Source organism: Catharus ustulatus, chromosome 17 (genome assembly GCF_009819885.2).
Source record: "Catharus ustulatus isolate bCatUst1 chromosome 17, bCatUst1.pri.v2, whole genome shotgun sequence".
Lineage (NCBI taxonomy): Eukaryota > Metazoa > Chordata > Aves > Passeriformes > Turdidae > Catharus > Catharus ustulatus.
Genome location: NC_046237.1, coordinates 7,570,231 through 7,587,597, shown reverse-complemented (window position 1 = coordinate 7,587,597; position 17,367 = coordinate 7,570,231). Strand labels below are relative to the sequence as shown.

General features: G+C 58.2%; 1 protein-coding gene across 3 annotated transcripts; it reads right to left on the bottom strand.

Annotated features, from left to right (window-relative positions):
* Positions 1–3,178: 3,178 nt before the first annotated feature.
* HM13 (histocompatibility minor 13) lies at positions 3,179–16,061 on the bottom strand. 3 transcript variants are annotated; one of them, XM_033075150.2, is made up of 14 exons: positions 15,849–16,061; positions 14,452–14,550; positions 13,153–13,235; positions 12,017–12,105; positions 11,183–11,268; positions 10,945–11,070; positions 9,027–9,084; positions 8,433–8,516; positions 8,118–8,154; positions 7,053–7,155; positions 6,192–6,277; positions 4,425–4,552; positions 4,094–4,283; positions 3,179–3,460 (listed from the first exon to the last, which is right to left on the bottom strand). In XM_033075150.2, exons 1-14 carry the CDS (start codon positions 16,026–16,028, stop codon positions 3,379–3,381), a joined length of 1,431 nt encoding a protein of 476 aa, XP_032931041.1. In that variant the 5' UTR covers positions 16,029–16,061; the 3' UTR covers positions 3,179–3,378. The 3 variants fall into 3 exon arrangements, with proteins under 3 accessions (XP_032931041.1, XP_032931043.1, XP_042635736.1); XM_033075152.2 differs by lacking the exons at positions 4,094–4,283; positions 4,425–4,552 and having other exon boundaries at positions 15,849–16,041; XM_042779802.1 differs by lacking the exons at positions 3,179–3,460; positions 4,425–4,552 and having other exon boundaries at positions 15,849–16,041.
* Between the last annotated feature and the right edge of the window lie 1,306 nt (positions 16,062–17,367).

Below are 17,367 nucleotides of genomic sequence, written 5' to 3'. Positions count from 1 at the left end.
CACCCCGAGCGACGTGGGGACGTGGACGGATTTCGCGGCCGTGCTGGGTGTCGTGGTACACGTGGCACAGCCGCCCTGGCACAGCTGCTCCAGTTGTCTCAGCCCATGGGATGCCCCCAAGAGCAGGACACCCTCACCCCATCCCTCTGCACGTTGGGGTGCTCGGGATGGGGTGCTGGGGTCAGGGCTGCCAGTGTGACACGGGGACACGGCGTTGGCCACAGCTGGCCGCGGGGTCCCGGCCTGGCACGGCGCAGCAGTGTTGTCCGGCAGAACACAGAGCTTCATTTCCATCTCAATTCTGGGAACGGGGCGCGCGGCGCGGTAACAGCAGCCTCGGCCATATGGTGCTGGCGGGGCTCAGCCCGGCCGGGGGGGCAGCCGGGGGGCGGCTGCTTTGCGCTGAGCAGGGGTTGCCCGGCAGCCGAGCACATCAAAGCCCCCGGCCGCCCCCGCCCCACAGGGACCACACAGGGCACGGCCACGCCAGGCCGCCGAGGGGCCGTGGGGCTGCCTGTGCTGCTGTGATGGGCGGGACGGGGTACAGCCGGCACCCCAGAACCGGCAGCACCGGACCCCGCACTCCAGTATGCAGGGCTGGAAGGCAGCACGGACACCATAGGTCGGTGACCGGGATCCCCAAACTTGGGCTGCTCCTGCCCTGGCTGGGGTTGGGCTCCATCCAGATCCCCTCTCACGGTGCCATCCGCAGGTCACCCCTGAGGCTACACAGAGCCTCCACCCCCCCATGTCCGCATGACAGTGCTGAGCCAGGGTTGCAGATGTGCCGGGGCCGCCGGCACAGCTGGAGCGGGGCCGAGGCCTGAGAAAGCCCCTGCGCATTCCCCTCCCGCCTTCTCCCTTCCCGTTCCCAGCTTCCATCCGCTGCAGCCCAGACCAGCTGGAGCCAGGCAGCCCTTCCTGGGATTTATTCCAGCTTCCTGCCCCTCCTCGCCGGCCGGCCGGGGCTGGGGCTGCCTTGGGCTGCTTCCTCTCCCTGCTCGCAGCCGCCGGCTGGGCGCCACTGACAGTACCCATCGTGACACGGGACCCCAGCTCTCACCACCAGCACCCCCCACTCCGTGGGACTCCAGCACTCATCACCAGCACCCACTACTCCACAGGACCCCAACGCTCATCACCAGCACCCACCATCACAGCAAAGCATGTCCCACCCTGCGTGGTAGAGCATGAGGTACAACTGCAGCACCCATCACCCATCATCACCCAGCTGCTGTGGTGGGGAGCCTCCACAGGGCTCCAGAGACAAGCAGCCCTGGTGTGTCCTTCCTCACCCCAGGCCCCAGCACTCCACAAACATGAAACCATCCTCCCCTTGCCTGGCGTTTGCATCCCATCCCACTGCAATTCCTGGTGGGAGCTTGGCACAAGGGGCGTGTGCCCAGGAGCTCTCCTGGCCAACGAGCATTAACCCCAGTGCCATGAGGTGCCATGGGTCAGTGACTGGGCGAGGATTGTCCCAAACCCCACATCTGCTTGCAGCAGAAGAGGCAGCTTTGGCCCCTGCCCTAGCTGGGTGCACTTAAGTGGACAGAGGTTTCCTGCCGGAGTCGGCACATCCCTGCTTCCGCAGCCCCCACCGAGCCGGAGGGACCCTGCCGAGAGGGGAAAGTGGCCCAGCAGTAGTCCAGACACAGTGGAGCCGTGTGGCCTCGGCCCTGCTGGGACCGGAGGTGCCACAGGCCCAGGTGCAGCAGGCAAGCACGGACTGGGGAGCGCTGAAGTGCCGGCTCCACTGGCGGCTCCTTGCAGGGCCCAACACACTTCCTTCCTCCTGGCCAGCCCTGGCTTATCGGCCAGGCAGGGTGAGGGCTGACCCCGCTCTCCCCTTCCCAGGCCTTCCGCTGCCTGCAGCCCTGGGAAAGCTCCCAGCCACGCTTCCACCACACCTACAGCAGGCAGGAGCTGCTCAGAGCTCTGCAGGGCAGCAGGGAGGCAGGAGGGTGATGCTGACCCCCACCCGTGCACCCCCAGCCTGCTCCTGCACTTTTGGGGCCTCTGGAGGCTGCATGGGGATGGAGCTCCTACCACCTGAAGCCAGGGAGGACGCAGAGCTTCCCAGAATGCACACCAAGGGACACACCAGGCTGGGGAGTGGGGTCCTTACTCAGGGTAGGGTCCTGCACCTCACGGCAGAGCCAAAGTCCTCTTCCATGGAACACTGGAAGCTGGTGAAATCACATCTGGAGTCTAGACTCAGTGACTCGGTGGGCTGGGCCTGGCGGCCGCGCTGTACCCAGACCCTGCTGCACACTGTTTGCTTAGCTGGAGGTATTTAATTGGAATTAAAGTGGCCCCTCTTGTTTTTGCGGACAGGGCTGTTGGAAAAGGAGCTGTAAGTCATAGAAAACATCTGTAGGAGCCTGCGAAGGGTCATTAGATGGCAGAACGCGAGGCGCCACTTTTAGTGCTCGCAGCCGGCGCAGGGAATAATGGTTCAATACGGCTTTTGTGGAGGAGCTGCCAAGCCAGCAAACACTTTCTATTTATTCTGGCAGTGGGCATGGCCAAAGGGATGCAGGATCCTCCACATGTGGGCCCCCAGGAGGGGTAGGGAGGACACTGCCAGTGCTGCAGGACACAGGGCAGATGGTCCCAGGGGAAGCCGAGATGGATGCTGGAGCTGCCCCTGCCTGCAGCCCCTCCAGCCCCCACGCCTGCATCAACATCTTCTGCCCATCCCAGCCCCAAGGGGTGCAGGACGGTGCCTGGCTCCCTGCAAGGAAGGGGGACAATCCATGCTGTCCTCACCCTGCTCCAGGGCTGGGTTTGGGGTCACCCAACACCTACTCCTCCCATTCCAGCTCCCCCAGGCCATGGGGCATTATCCTCAGCTGCTGAGGCAGAGCACGTCACCACCCCGTGGGGTTCCTGCATCCCAATTCCTTCTCAGCCACCCTTCTATGGGCCTAGACTCTGGCTTGAACCCACTCAGTGCTCAGTACTCCAGCCCTAAATCTGAGTATTGCAGAGCAGGGGCCAGGCTGGGGGAAGGCCCAGTGCCAGAAAAGTGGGAGGGGGAAGGGGACAGTCACTTGGTCACTTGGAAACAGGCAGACAATGGCCACTCGGCCCCAGTGGGAGAAGGCGGGTGAGCTGGATGCCAATCCCGGGCCGGCTGAGCAGCTGAACAGGGGCATGGCCACACCAGCACTCCTTCCTTCAATATGGTTTAATATGAGAGAAAGCAAATGCACAATACAAAATTTAAAAACCGGCAACATCGATACCCCACCTGGGTGGCTGCTCCGACACACACAACACGATGCTCTTGCACAATTGTTTCGTCGTCTGTCACTTGCAGAGGGTCTTGAAGGGCCCCAGCCCAGCAGCACCAGGCATGGCCCACGGGCAAGGTCACTTCTCCTTCTTGGAGGCTTCTGTTGGCTCTTCTTTGGAAGCCCCTGGTGCCTCCTTGGGAGTTGAGCTCTCCTCATAGCTGGGGACAAGAGGGACATGAGTGGGGCCAGCTCCTCCCTGGGGACAGAGCCCTGTGCCACATGAGGACAGCCCAGCCTGTGGACTTGGGTTCTGCCCTAATGCTGTTGAGGACAAGGTGGGCTCCAGCCATCAGCCCCCAGGAAGCCCCATGGGGCAGAGCCCAGGCAGGGAGATGAGGAATGCATCCCCCCTAGACATGTCCAAGGATAGGGTAGACCCAGCTAGGGGCCAGCTCTGTGCCCAGATATCTGTCCTTGTTCCCAAGAGCACTACTGGATATCCTGGATAGCACATGCTTTCCTTGGCTGAGCACTGGTGCCAGCAGGGCCAGTTAACAAGGGAACTGCAGCAAGACCAACAGCAGTGTTCCCTCCCAGTCTCACTCCTCTGGCTGCAAACCCCCTCCAGCAGTGGTCCCAGGGCTCTGGCTAAGGAAATGGGATAGCTGCTCTAAGCAGAAAGGACAAGGTCTGGAATATCAAATCTTCTTGCCCTTCCTAGTCTCCTCTCTCAGAATGGGAAAGAAGCTGGCCCACATCAGCACAGCAACAGCTCCAGCCTCTGCCCACGGAGTGAGGAGAGCTGGGAATAGGGAGGGCTTGGGCCAGGGAGAGCCAGGACCTGCCCCTACCTGGCCAGAGCGACAGACAAGGGGCCCCGGTGGCAGTGGCTACATGGCACTGGGGCTCTGCTGCCGGCGTCGGCGGGGACAGGACAGTTTCTGCTGCATGGAATCAGCCAGGCTGGCCGGCGAGCCAGACACCGTGGGGAAGTGGGTAAGTCTTGGTGTGTGAGGCAAGATTTCAGCAGAGGATTCATAGCTGCAGGAGAGAGAGGAAGCAGGAAGGGAAAGACAAGGACAGAAAGGAGAGGGGGAGAGAGAGAGAAAAAGCAGAAGAGTTTTGGAGTGAGAGCACCGAGAACGCACCACCCTGTGCAGGAAGTCTGGCATTCCCCTTCACCTGCTTGCACCCGCTGGCCTCTCCTTGCCTGCAGACTCCAGGACAGGGCTGCAGCATGGAAAAGTGAGCACTGAAACTCGGGGATGAAGCAGCTCCCACTGGCATGAGCAGAGTCAAGCAGCCAGAACCTAGGGAGAGCAAGCCTGGGCAGTGGGGAGGCGGCAGTGGAGCAGCCCAGGGGCTGGGCAGGTGACAGAGAGATGCAGCAGACCATGTCCTGCTGCTCGAGGACAGCATGCCCACAGCAGGATGGGTTCCCACAGCTGAGGGAGGCAGAATGGAGCTTCCTGCCTAGCCTAGGGAGGTTTGGGAAGGCTGAGAGCCATGGAGCTGATCCCAGTGTCATCAACCTTTGCTCCACCAGCACACCACTTCCCTGGGCCTGCAGCACAGATCTGCTCACTCCCACCCTGCCTGCAGACCTTCACTGCTGTGAGACACCATGTGCAGGCAGAGACCACAGGAACTGCCAGCTCCAGGGGGGATCAGGGCGCACCAAAGTAGCACAGCAGAGCTACACCTGGTGGGATTCCTGTGGTGGGAGTCATTGCCCTCCAGGCATCGGTCCCTCTGAATCCCACTTCCTCTGCCTGCAACAGAAGCCACTTCAGTGGAGGTCTGGCCCCCAGGGGCCATCAAGTTTGCAACCCTCCAGCATCCTGCCCTTGCCCTGGCAATACTTTGCTGCTGGAGCAGCTTGTGCTACTGCTCTGCGAGGGCCCTGGCTCCAGGCTGCCAGGCTCCCTGCGCTCCTTGCTGCCCAGTGGGCCCGGCCTCACAGCTCATCTCTCCCCAGTTTCCTGGCAGGAGGTGCTGCTGCTGTCAGCTGGTGAGTCACGGCACTGGGGAAAGCGGCTGCAGGATCCCAGGTGCACAGGAAGGACGATCCCAGGACACTCAGTGCCTGCAGCAGCGATTGTCAGAAGCAAACATCAAAGGAGGGGCAGGTGCGGCAGGGCTGGGGATGGCCCAGCTGAGAGCCGCTGGGAACATGCATACCTGCATCTCCCAGGGGAGGGGAGGGAGGAGGGAGGACAGCTGGCTTCCCATTGCACTCAGTTTCCCTTTGAGCAGGCTGGGAGCTCAGGAACGCTCCCTGGGCTGGAGCACTGGGGAGGCTGGAGGGTACACAGCCCTGCTTTAGGATGTTCCCTTCCCTCCTCTGCATCAACCACTATTACTGTGCTGAGTCTCAAGCATGACAGACAAACAGCTTTCAGGCAGGAGGCCAGAGCTGCCCACCGACAGCCTGGACAGGCTCTAAGAACAGCTGAGCACAACAGCCCAGACCTCCTCCCTCTGTACCCACAGCCTCTGGGGTAGGGAGACTGCTGCAAACCAGGACACTTTGCCCAAGGCCAGGATGTGCTCAAACCAGCCTTGGCTGCTGTCTGGCTCCATTCTTCCCCACCCACAGGCCCTGGGACACAATGACCAAGTATCTCCACACCAGGTGTGCAGTCCCACCCTCCCCAGACTGCCTGCCAGCGCATGGGAAGAGTCTGTCACTGGAGCATAAAGCAACACCAGGTGCTGCCTGCTGGTACCACACCACAGCTCCCACCCAGCTCCCGGGAGGTGGCTGGAGCCAGGCCCGGCATGTACAAACACAGACCTGCTCCCTCCACCCACGCACGTGCCGGTGCACACCCAGAGCATGCCCAGATGAACCCGTCCCTCCAGCTGTGCCCAGGCGTGGGAACATCTGCACGCTTCATGGGCTCCAGTGCCGCCGGCAAAACAGCTCCATCGCCAGCTGAGGCTCACCTGAACATTTCGGTTACTTCTCCCTTTGCCAAGGCCACGAGAAGCGGGAATCCAATGCAGGCGGGGACCAGGTACAGCAGTGCGGGCTATGGGGAAGAAAAACAACTGTTAAACCAAACCACAAATCACCCCAAGGGAAGAGTGCAAGGCAAGCTCCTTGTCCCCTCTGCACCCATGGTATCTGTCACGTGGCTACACAGGGAATTAACAGCCCAAAAAGCAGCTTCAAGAGCTCACTGAGAGCTGCAGCAGCATGAAGCTAGATTGGATATCAGGAAGAAATTCTTTCCTGTGACAGTGGTGAGATCCTGTCACAAGCTGCCCAGAGAAACTGTGGATGTTCAATCCCTGGAAGCGTTCAAGGCCAGGTTGGAACAGGGCGTGGAGCAGACTGGTCTGCTGGTGGATGTCTCTGCTCACAGCAGGGGAATTCATGGCCAAGATGGTCTCGGAGGTCCCTTCCCAAACCATTCTGGGATTCTTTGAAAATCCTCGTTGTGAGTCCCAGTGAGCCATGAACACACTGAGACCCCCTGTGCAGAGCACAGTGTATGGGCTCCAGAGCCCCCCTGCAGCACAGCCAATGGGTGCTCAGGGCAGCTTGACTGCAAAGAGCCAAAAAACACACGGCCCCTGGCTGAGGGGTTGTTATTGGAAACAAGGAGCCTTGCCCCAAGGAGGCCTCTGCTCCAGCTGGGCACAGGAGCTTTGTGCAGGGAAAGGTACAGGCAGGCACTGAAAAATCAAAGCCAAAAGAAGAAATAAATCTACTTTTTCCTGGCAGGATGCAGGAACTTCGTGGCCAAGCTGGCCTGACCCACTTGGAAGTGCATCCACAGGAGGCAGCAGGGTGGAGCTCACCTGGGCATGCTTGAAGATGTGCATGATGAATATGGTGAGGCCCAGCCCAAAGATGTAGGCCACAAAGCTGGTGTAGAAATACGTGTGCGTGTTCTTCTTCAGGCTGCAGGGAAAGGGAAGAGCTCAATGACCTCCAGTCTGGAATGTCAGTAGGCAAAATGGAATTGGCCTGGTACTCGTAGCCATGTCCCACCACAGTGGGGAGCAATGCTCTGCTGTGCAGCCCCTGGTTCTGTGGGAGCAGTGTGAGACTGAAGCCAGTAATAGCCAGGTGAGAAGGGAAGTAGGCAAGTGATCCTGCTGCTGGATGGCAACTGGGAAAGCAGGAATTGGGGCTGGGACCCAGAGAGAAGGTCCCATTGTCCTGGTGGAGATGGGCCAGTCCCTGGCTCTCAGCAGTTGCTATTTTATCACAGGGTAGGCTGCGGGAACTGGGATTCCCAGCAGGTGCAGGCAGGATGTGGGTGGTAACACCTGGAAGAGCTGGCACACACCAGAGGGTCTGTGCAAGAGCTTTGGGAGGGGGGCCACACCACTGCAGTCACAGAGCACCCTATTTCCAGGAGCCTTTCAGTGTGGGGCAACTGCTGCAGCCCAGCTGTAGGTGCAGCTTCCCCATGTCGGAAGGAGCTGCTTCCTCCACTGTCAGTGGTGACCTGGAGGCAGCCAGCACTGCCAGGCACCGATTTGCATCCATGCGAGCGCTTCCCAGGTGCAGCACCCCCGGCTCTTTCCCACGCTGTCACTGCTGCTCGGTTCCAGGGAGCTGGGGAGGCTCTGTGGGGCTGCAATGTGCTGCTGCCTTGATCTCCATCCCTATGCTGCCTGCCCTACCTATGCTTCAAGTCAACCACTCGCCCCCAGTGCTAAACACACACCCACAGAGCCAGCCTCCTCTTCCAAGAGCTTTTCCTTACACCCCCTGGTGTGTCCCCACACTCAGCTCCAGAAGGGAGCACATGACTACACTCCCAGCTCCCCCTTCCCTTTTTATCCTCTACAAAAGCAGCTCAAATATGCTGCAAGATCCAACCTGCCAGAGACCCTTCCCTGGCGCCTGCTCACCTGATATCAAACCGCAGCAGCAAGGCAATGAAGATTCCTGCAGGGAGAAGGAAACAATGAGGGGCTGGAAGTGGCAGAGGAGGGACAGCGAGGGGCCAGAGGAGCAGGGAAGGGACAGCGAGGGGTTGGAGGGGCAGGGCAGGCAGAGCTCCGGTGCCGTGCCCGGGGTGAGAGCGCCCTCTCGTGGCACCGGGACTGCGGAGACTCCAAACCCGCGCAGGGCCGTGCATGGCCAAGGGCAGAGCCAGGCACCCGCTCAGCTCCCCGCAGCCCCTTCAGAGGAGACCCCAGTCCCATCCTCTTTTCTGTCCTCACCTGGAATGACAATGTCTCCCAGTCCCAGCATGGCGAAGTTGTCAGCATCCAGCCCCTTCTCCAGCAGGTCCTGAGGGAAAACCACTGCGAGGAGCAGAGCGAGGCACAGTGAGGGGGAATGTCCCCATTGAGCAGACCTCAGCTCCACTGGGCCTGGCAAACAGGGACCAGAGCAGGGCAAGGGACCTGCCCTCAGCCCCCTCCTTCCCTGTAGCTTTCCTTGTTCTTTCTGGGACAATTCCAGGACAAGAAACCAAGGGGTTCCCAGGACCCAAGCCACTGCATGCTCCACAGCAGCACCATTTCAGTCCTCCTGCTGTTTTGGGGCTCTGTGATTTTATTTTTTCTGATGGTGTTTATTTGGTATGGACTGTTTTTAGAAGCAGGTGAAATTTCACACTCCAAAGGTGCAGAGTGACCCAGACAGACCTTCCAGAGATCTGCCTTGGCTTGAGGCTGGCCAATGACAGGGAGGAGGGGTCACTAACAGGAAATGTTCCTGCACACATCCCAGCCTGGGCCACCTCCACATGTAGAGGGTGCATGGGGCAGGGCTTGCAGCAAAACCCCAGCACAGAGGGAAGAGCTACTCACGTTTTATTGGGGCCTCGAACGATTTGGCAACTGTCACCATCACATTGGTGCCAAAGACCTAGAACAGAGGAGCCCAAGGTGACCTGAGCTGCACAGGAACATACACACACATTCAGCCTCACCTCAGGGCCAGGAGTGGCCTCAGTGGCAGAAAATAGCCAAAGATCTGCCAAAATGTAGGCGCAAGCAAGCCCACAATCAGGGGGAGGTGGCTGCTTCATGGCTGTCCTGCTCTCAGAGCAGCATGGGATCAGCACTCACATGGCAGAGCTGCTGCCCACCACCCAGCCCTGCACCTCAGTCCAGCTTTAATCAGTCAGCTCCATGTAAGGTCCAGCTGGAGGACAGGAGTTTCCAGCAGAGTGTCCCAGCCTGGGAGCTTCCACCAGGGACAGGGGCAAATGTCAGATCAGCTGCAGTTTGCTCTGAGGTCATTTACTTGCACGGCCCTATCAGCTGTAAATACTGGCAGCATTTGGGGGGTGGACTGCAAACACTGAGGGCAGCAACCCTGATCTCTGCACCTTTCCATCTCAAAGCCTCAGTCCAGCAGGCACAAAAAAACAGGTGCTGGCTAGCACAGGGCGAGCAAGATCCTGGAGGCTTGGATTAAAGGGAAATCTTAAAGCAGCAGATTAACTCCCATAAGGTGCAGCAAGTTCTGAGCATTGCCATGGAGTGACAGGACTTGACACTGGGATCAGGGAAAAGCATTACATGCCCCTCCCAAGACTATGTGGGGGCAATAGCACCAACCCATGAAGATCTCCTTCCTCCTTGAAACCCTCCTGGGATCTCACTGTGATTGAATCCATGCCAAGATCCAAGTGACCAGCTCCTGCAGAGGGGCACAGTACAAGGGCCTCCACTTCAAGGCAGCCCTTCTCTAAGTCTCCAGCAACACTGATCCATGAGGAAGCCGAGGTGGGAGACAGCCAGCAAGTGGGGAGCAGAGGGGTGCACTCACTGTTCCCAAAGCACTGGGAAGACACTTGCACACTAAGCAGGGCCTGGAGCACCAGGTGTTCTAAGGCAGAAGGCTGAGTCCTCTCCAGCTAAAAGCTGTGGAGGAAGTGGCCCACAGGCTAAATAACCACAGAGCCCAGACTGTTAACGAGCCTGGGAAACAGGGGCACCACCGGCCAAGTACAAAACAACCCACAAGTAGCCAGGCATAAATATGGAGGGATTACAAAGGCAGCTGCAGAGCTGCTGGACAGACCTCAATGTATACAAGGCTCTCAGACATTTGGAAACATGGTGATTCAGAAGGTGGAGGCAACAGGAAGGACTGTGAAATACAGACATTACAAGGAGAAACATTCTCCCATGCATGGAGCAGAGCACACGACTGCATTCCTGCCTTCCCCACCCCCCTTCCCTCTACAAGGGCAGCTCAAATACACTGCAAGAAATAAGGAAAACCTCAAAATAAAAAAGTCAAGGGTGCAGCACTGGCTGAGGAAAAGGGACTGGAGGCATTCCAGGGTCTGGTCCTCAGTGCAAGAGAACAGAAGGACACTAACGAAACCAGCAGATGACAGAGCCAAGGCACAGCTCATACAAGCAGGCTCAGTGTGCCCCAGAGCAGCCTCCAGCCCACCCAACAGCTGTCAGGCCTTAGGAAGACCACAGTGAGGAATACAGGACCGGATATGACACACACTGAGTACCCCACAATGGCCCTGATGAGGTCCCTGCCAGCCCTGGCCTCTCTGAGTCAGAGAATAGAAGAAAACGCACTTGATGAGCCACATTCTGCCGCTGTGGATTCTGTCATCAACCCTGCCACACCCCTCTGGGCTGAGAAAGTGAAAATTCTGACTTCAAGTTTGTGTCCAGCCAGTGTGGTGCCTCCAGAAAGGCAGAATGCCAGGAACATGCTTCCACCAACAGCCTGCAGAATGCTCCTGCTTACCCAGAACACATCGTAGATGAAGAGGCCCCCAAGCAAGATGCAGCCAGTGCTGACATTGTTCAGGTGCAGCAGCTCCACCCCGTTGAGGGAGAATGCCAGCCCGAAGAGATTGTTGGCAATCCAGTGCTGAGAAGGACAAGAAAAGGAGATCTGGATCCTGCTGTGCATGGAACCCCCACCTTGCATGGACTCATTTCCATATGGATCCAATCCAGCCCAGTCCCCAGCTGTGCCTCACCTTTCTCAGCAGGTACCAGACCCCCACAACACTGCTCAAGGCCAGGCACACGAGATCCTTGGTGTCAAACTCATAATTCACTATTTCTGCAAGAAAACAGAGAAGTCAGATTTGGGGCAGGCTGGGCAGCTCCCCTTCTTGTGCAGGGCTGAGATGAGTGATTCCACATCTGGGGAGCCCAGAGAACAGTGCTCATGTCCTAAACAAGGGGACTGTACCCGTGGTACACACGTGCAAACCGCCTGGGAATGAGCAGTGGGCCCTGGAAAGCTCAGACCTTCTCCTTCAGCCAGACTCTGCACATGGACAGCATCCACGGTCCTGCTGTCAATAAGGAAATTGGATTCAGGCACTGCCTAAGGCAGGGAGAGACAAATCTTCTCCCTCTTCCTGTGCCAGTTAACTCCTGGTGGTACCACCAGAAATACTCCCTTACCAATAAAGCTGCTACAAGGCAGGACACTTATCAAAGCATCTTCTGCCAGTGCAAAGATCTGGCCCAGATAAGGCAGCACAAACCAGTCAGACCTATGCTTTCCAAGCGGCTTAGATAGTCTGTGCATTTAACAACAGCCATAGCTCCATCCCCACAGCACTCTGGGAGATGTTTCTGGGGTCTCCCTGCCAGCCAGAGGCAGCACAGAGGCAGAGTGCCAGTCCAGTTCTGCTGGGGCTCACACTGGCTATGGAAGCTCAGTGGGGACCAAGAGGGGAGTCTTTGAGAAGGTTGTTTCAATGGGCTGAGAGTCTTAAGACCAAAAAACCAAAAATAAAAAAGAACAGTAAAGGCAGAAAACATTCAGGCTCCCCTGACAGACCGGCGAGCCAACGTACCCTCCTTGCTCTCCCCGGAGCCCTGGGTGAAGAGGAGCTGGTACTGTTTGTTGGGGAAATTTGCAGGGAAGAATCTGTTCATCATGGGGCTGAAACGAGAGGTGTAGAGAAGGGCAGTATGACAGAAATTCCACAAGATGTGCTGCCCAGCACCTCTGCATTTGGGGGGGTCCCACACCCCCTCCCAAGATGGAGGAATGCCATCTGCTCCATCAGGGACTGTCAGGAGCCACAGCAACACATCCTGTCCAGAGATCTGATCTGGTTATATGTGACAATCCCCCAAATACTCCAGGGCAAGAAAATAGAGCATCACCCACAAGAAAGGAGGACCCACCCCATACCCTATGCCCCCAGCAAGCCTCTGGGTACCCAGCATTGCCTGGGCCACCATTGACTGGCTCTGCTGCAGAGCCAGGGGCAAAGCCCTTGCCCAGCACCAGTCTAGGGAAAGCATCTGGTCCCCAACGCCCCAGAGCTCAGGAAACAGGAAACCAGTTTGATGTTTCAGTTACTGAAACAGGCTGAGCTTTCAACACCTCGTGCCACGCATCACCACAAGAGGCCAGGAATACTACCATGAGCTCCAGCTGCCTGTAAGGGTTCTGAAAAGCTCTTCCCTCTGCAGGGCAGCAAGGACTGTGCCAAGAGGGTTTTAAGCTGGATATCAAGAAAAGGCTCTTCACCCAGAGGGTGGCTTGGCACTGTTACAGACTCCCCAGTGAAGTGGCCATGGCCTCAGGCCTCCCAGATTTCAAGAACTGTTTGGAAAACACTCTCAGGAACATGGTGGGATTTTTTGGAGTTGTCCTGATGAAGGTCAGAAGTAGGACTCAATCCCTGTGGGTCCCTTCCAACTCAGGATATTCTGATTCTGTGATTCTGAGACAGAGAAGCCCCTAAGGGTGAGCTGGTCTTGTCCCATGATGGTGTCCACTGACACCTCCACAAGCTCCCGCAGTGATGCTGTACGGGGTGCTGGCTTCTCAGAACCCCCACGGCTTTGGTTCCCACCACCAAGGGACAATGCCCTAAAAGGTTGGGCAAAGACCAGGCTCTGGTGCAAGGCAGTGGTGCTCTAAAAACTTCCCAGTAAAATGAACTGAATGAAATGAACACCTATCCTTGTGCTGTACCTGATAGTGTGGGACAGGGCTAGGATCCCCAGCACAAAGAAATACATGGAAAGCAGAAGATTGATGTACTCTTGAGAGAATATCTGGGAAGACAAAACCATAAAGGAGTTAGTTACCATCCTCCCCATCCTCATGCTCCTGTTGGCAGCTGCTGTGTCAGTGCTCCAGGGAGATGAGAAGAATAGCTAGAATAACCCAAATTCCTGCATGCTGAGGGAGACTATGTTGGAAATAGCCATGTGCTCAAAGAACAAGCACAATGGGCCCGTGAGCTGTTGCACATCTGTGAGCTGTTCAGGTCAAAAAATAACTGCAGTGCTGCAGAAAGGAGGCCAGAGCTTCCCCCAGACAGCAGGGAGAGAGGCACCGATCCCAGGGGCTGCCCAGGCCCAGGGGAGCAGCAGCATCCCCTGCCCTAATTAAACTGGGCATTATTAAAATTCCTGCCCTCCAAGTCACACACTCCCTTACTGAATCACGCCCCTACAAACCAGTGGGGAAGGATCCTGGGGCCCTCCGTGCCCTCCTGGAAAGGGGATGCTGGAATAGGAGAGCACATGGCACACAGCTATTGGCAGAGAAGGGACTGAACTGTACCATTCCCTACTCTGCACTTTAACCCTCACCTCCTGTCCAGCCAGGAGCACCCTAGAACCCTGCAGGCATCCCAAAAAAGCACAGCTGGAAGCTGCCATGCCTACAAGACACTCTGTGCTGCAGCTCTCCAGACCCCTCTGGGAGCTCAGCTATGTACCAGACCTTCATGGGCAGCCCAAGGTGCTTAAGGCCAAGACACCTTCTCCACACCACCAAAAGCACGTGCTGTTGAGAGCTCCCATCCATTGCTAACATCATCTGACCCTGCCTGTGGGCTCTGAACGTCTGAAAGACTTCACCTGATCACACAGGGGCTCCCCCAGGCCTGCAGCCAAAACGGCTCCAGGAGCACAGCGTGGAGAACAACACTGAGCCAACAGCACTCGCCCCTCAGAGCCCCTGGCACCCTCTGGCTGCAGCCTGTGCCGTGTCAGGTTGGCCCATGGAGGCAGGAAGAGCTCAGGGCTATTTGCTCCTCGGCAGCTCTCCAGAAACAACCTGGGCACAAACAGGCTCTGATTTCCTCCAAGCTGTGACAATTCAGGCAAGAACTGACGTCCTCCTGCCCGGTGACACCGAAGAGCTCAGTCTGTGCAGCCTTACACACCTTCTGTCCCAACACTAAGGGCCAAAAACAGAGTCACCCCATTATGGGAGCTCCTGCCAGGAAGGAGACGTCCAGCTCCAGTGCCACTCACTCACTTTAAAGAAGAGGTAGAGCCCCAGGAGGGTGCAACTGGCAACAATGGGAAAGCGAGCAGCATCTCGGCTGGTAATGGTCTCTGGCATCTCCGAGGAGTTCTGGGGAGAGAACAGGAATGGATTAGCTTCTGCTCTGGCTTCACACCTGAGCAGTAGGTGATGAACAGACAAAACATGCACGGCTCCACCGTGGTTTTGAGAGGGACAAAACACCCACTGGTCCTGTTATATCTGGAGATGAGGCTGTGTCAGAGGCAGAGCCCGAGCTGGAAAACACAAACCTTGCACTTGTCCTTCCCAGGGCAGCCACAATTTACTGCTTTTCTCCTCTTGGAGAAGGAAAAAATCCTGTGCTGGCATTGTTCCTTTCTCCCCCTGCCCAGAGGGAAGCTGGGCTCCCTCACCACTCACGCCCAGCCAGCCCCATCTGTGCCACCATCTGTGATCACCCTGTGCACGACGTGTCCCTCCAGCCACCTTCTCATCCCTCACCTTGCTCTTGGGACATTTCTCATGCTCAAAAGCCCCAGATTTATAAACCCCTTCTAAGACATCTTTGCACCAGCTCAAACAGTTCCTTTCAAGCCATTTCCCACGGGAGACCTTCAGCTTTCAGAGGAGGCAGAGGGCTGCCTGCTCCCTGCCTGCTCCAGGCCCAGCTGGCTGCTGCTCAGACATCTAATCTCAGTCAAACACCTGCGGCCAGCACAGATCGAGGGCACCTCAAAAGCCCTTGTGCAGCTTATTCTAGACACGGCAGTCGTCATGCTGTGCCCAGCAGAGCAGAGGTACCCAAATTCTTGCTGTTCCCTGCAGAGAGATGAGAACTCCCACCCTGAACCACGGCTGGGCTTTGCTCATAGCCCCCGCTAGCCTGGGCTGCCAGAAGTCCCCCAAGATCAGCTGAAGCCCCTGATATGAGGCTTAAGGGCACACAAGGAGATTGTAAAAATAGTAATAGATCAGACTGTGTAAAACAGTCCTTCCTCCTAAGCTACAGCAGCCCGAATGTTGGGATTAAATTCCTGCTATGAAATGCAGAGAACAGCGGGAGGAATACCAGGACAGAACAGGGTGTACAGGCAGGAGAGCACCCCCGGACCTGCCCCAGTGCCGCGGGGCATAGCCACACACGAGTCCCCTAACACAGCTCCTCTTGAGGAGGGACAAGGGACGGTTGTGTTTTGCAGCACTTGAATTTATCGGGGCGGTGAGAATGTGGCTGGAGAAGCCCCGGGGGAAGCCGATCTCTTCCCCGGGGTCCCCTACGCCTCCAGGCCCAGCGCCGGGGCCGGGGACATGCAGCTGCCGGTCCGCCCGTGGAACGGAGCGCCCGGAGGGGACTCTTGGGGAGGGGCGAGGCCTATAGGCCCGGCTGCCCCGAGCCGCGGGGGTACCTTGCTCTTGGCGCAGCTGACGGAGCGCAGCGCCCCGAAGAAGATGGGCAGCAGCGCCATGAGGACGAGGCTGCCGTAGGCCAGCGCCATGCCCTCGGGGGTGGCGGGCGGGCGGGCGGGGGTCCCGGCCCCGGGCGCGGCCCCGGCGGCGCTGCCGTTGTGCGCCGCGGGCTCCTCCATGGCGGCTGCTCCCACCGCGGTCCGCACCGACACGTCCCCTTACCGGCCGGAAGTGCGTCACGCGCGGCGGCGCTGAGGCCGGCCCCGCCCCGCCCCGCCCGCCGCGCTGCCAGGAGAAGGGCAGAGCGCGGCGCCGCCGGCCCGGCCCGGGATGGGCCCGGCCCTCCCTGCCCGCCTCTGCCTGCCCGGCCCCCGCTGTGCGAAGGAAAGCCCCAGGAGGTCCCTGCGGGCAGGGGTCCCGGTTTCCCGCAGCCCCTCTGGAGCACTGGCAGCTCCTCCCCAGCGAGTTGGGTTTTCCTGCCCGTCACCGTTTTCCGCTGTTCTTGGGAATGCCCCTGAGTGCTCCCAGCCCACCCGTGGGCACAGCAAACAGCCCCTCTGTAAAATGCCTCATAAATGGCAGCAAATTCTCCCCACGCACTGGACTGGGACCAAGGCTCTGCTGGAAAATTGGCCGAAATTTGTGTTTTCCTCGCAAATACTCCCAGCCACTGGCAGCTCAGCTGTGCCACTAAGCCTTCTCCTCCTCACTGGGTTGAAAGTCTGCTGAGGAGCAAAAACTGGTGAAGATTTGTGCTCAGTGAAATGGTGCTGCCCCCAGTTTAGATCTGAGCCATGTGTAGGAGATGGGAGCACAGCAGGGATTAAAACACAAGTCTATAAATTTTTTTTAATGTCTTTTAAATTTTATACTTAAAATAAAAGGAATCTATTTCAGGAGCGGGGTGATTCATAGCTCCGTGTTTCAGGCGAAGGGCAGATGGGAAGGCCTCCTGGGAGCCCCTCTCTGCAGGGCTGGCCTCCTGCCCGGGATGCTGCCCTGTCCCTGTGGCTGCTGTTCCCAGAGGAGAGAAGGATGGGCAGCAGTGCCCGCATATCCCCCTGCATCCCACCCTGCTGCCTGCCACGGCCCAGCCTGGCACAGCACAGCTCCTGACCCTGTCACTGCCCCCTTCTACATCCCATCCTGGCTGGGGAATCCTCACAAAGCACAGCATTGTTGTTCAGAGTGAGATCGGGGAGTCCGGGGCTGCTGTCCCAGGGTCCCATGGAGGTGGGAGCAGGGTGGTGAGCACTGGGCTGATGGTAGCAGGGAGCCCATGGGACAGCGGGACACTGCGAGGGCTGGTGGTCACCGAGGGATGGATGGCAGTGGGACCAATGGCCACCAAGGGACTGATAGCACTGGAGCCAGTGGCCACCCAGAAGCAGATGGCACTGGGATAGCCCCGAAAGCACTTGCTGGAGCAGCTGGTACCACCGAGACCTGGCACCACCTTCCCCAGGAGTGGGGCCAGATGGGGGTCACAGGCAGTCCCTGGCCCCCTGCCAGCACCTC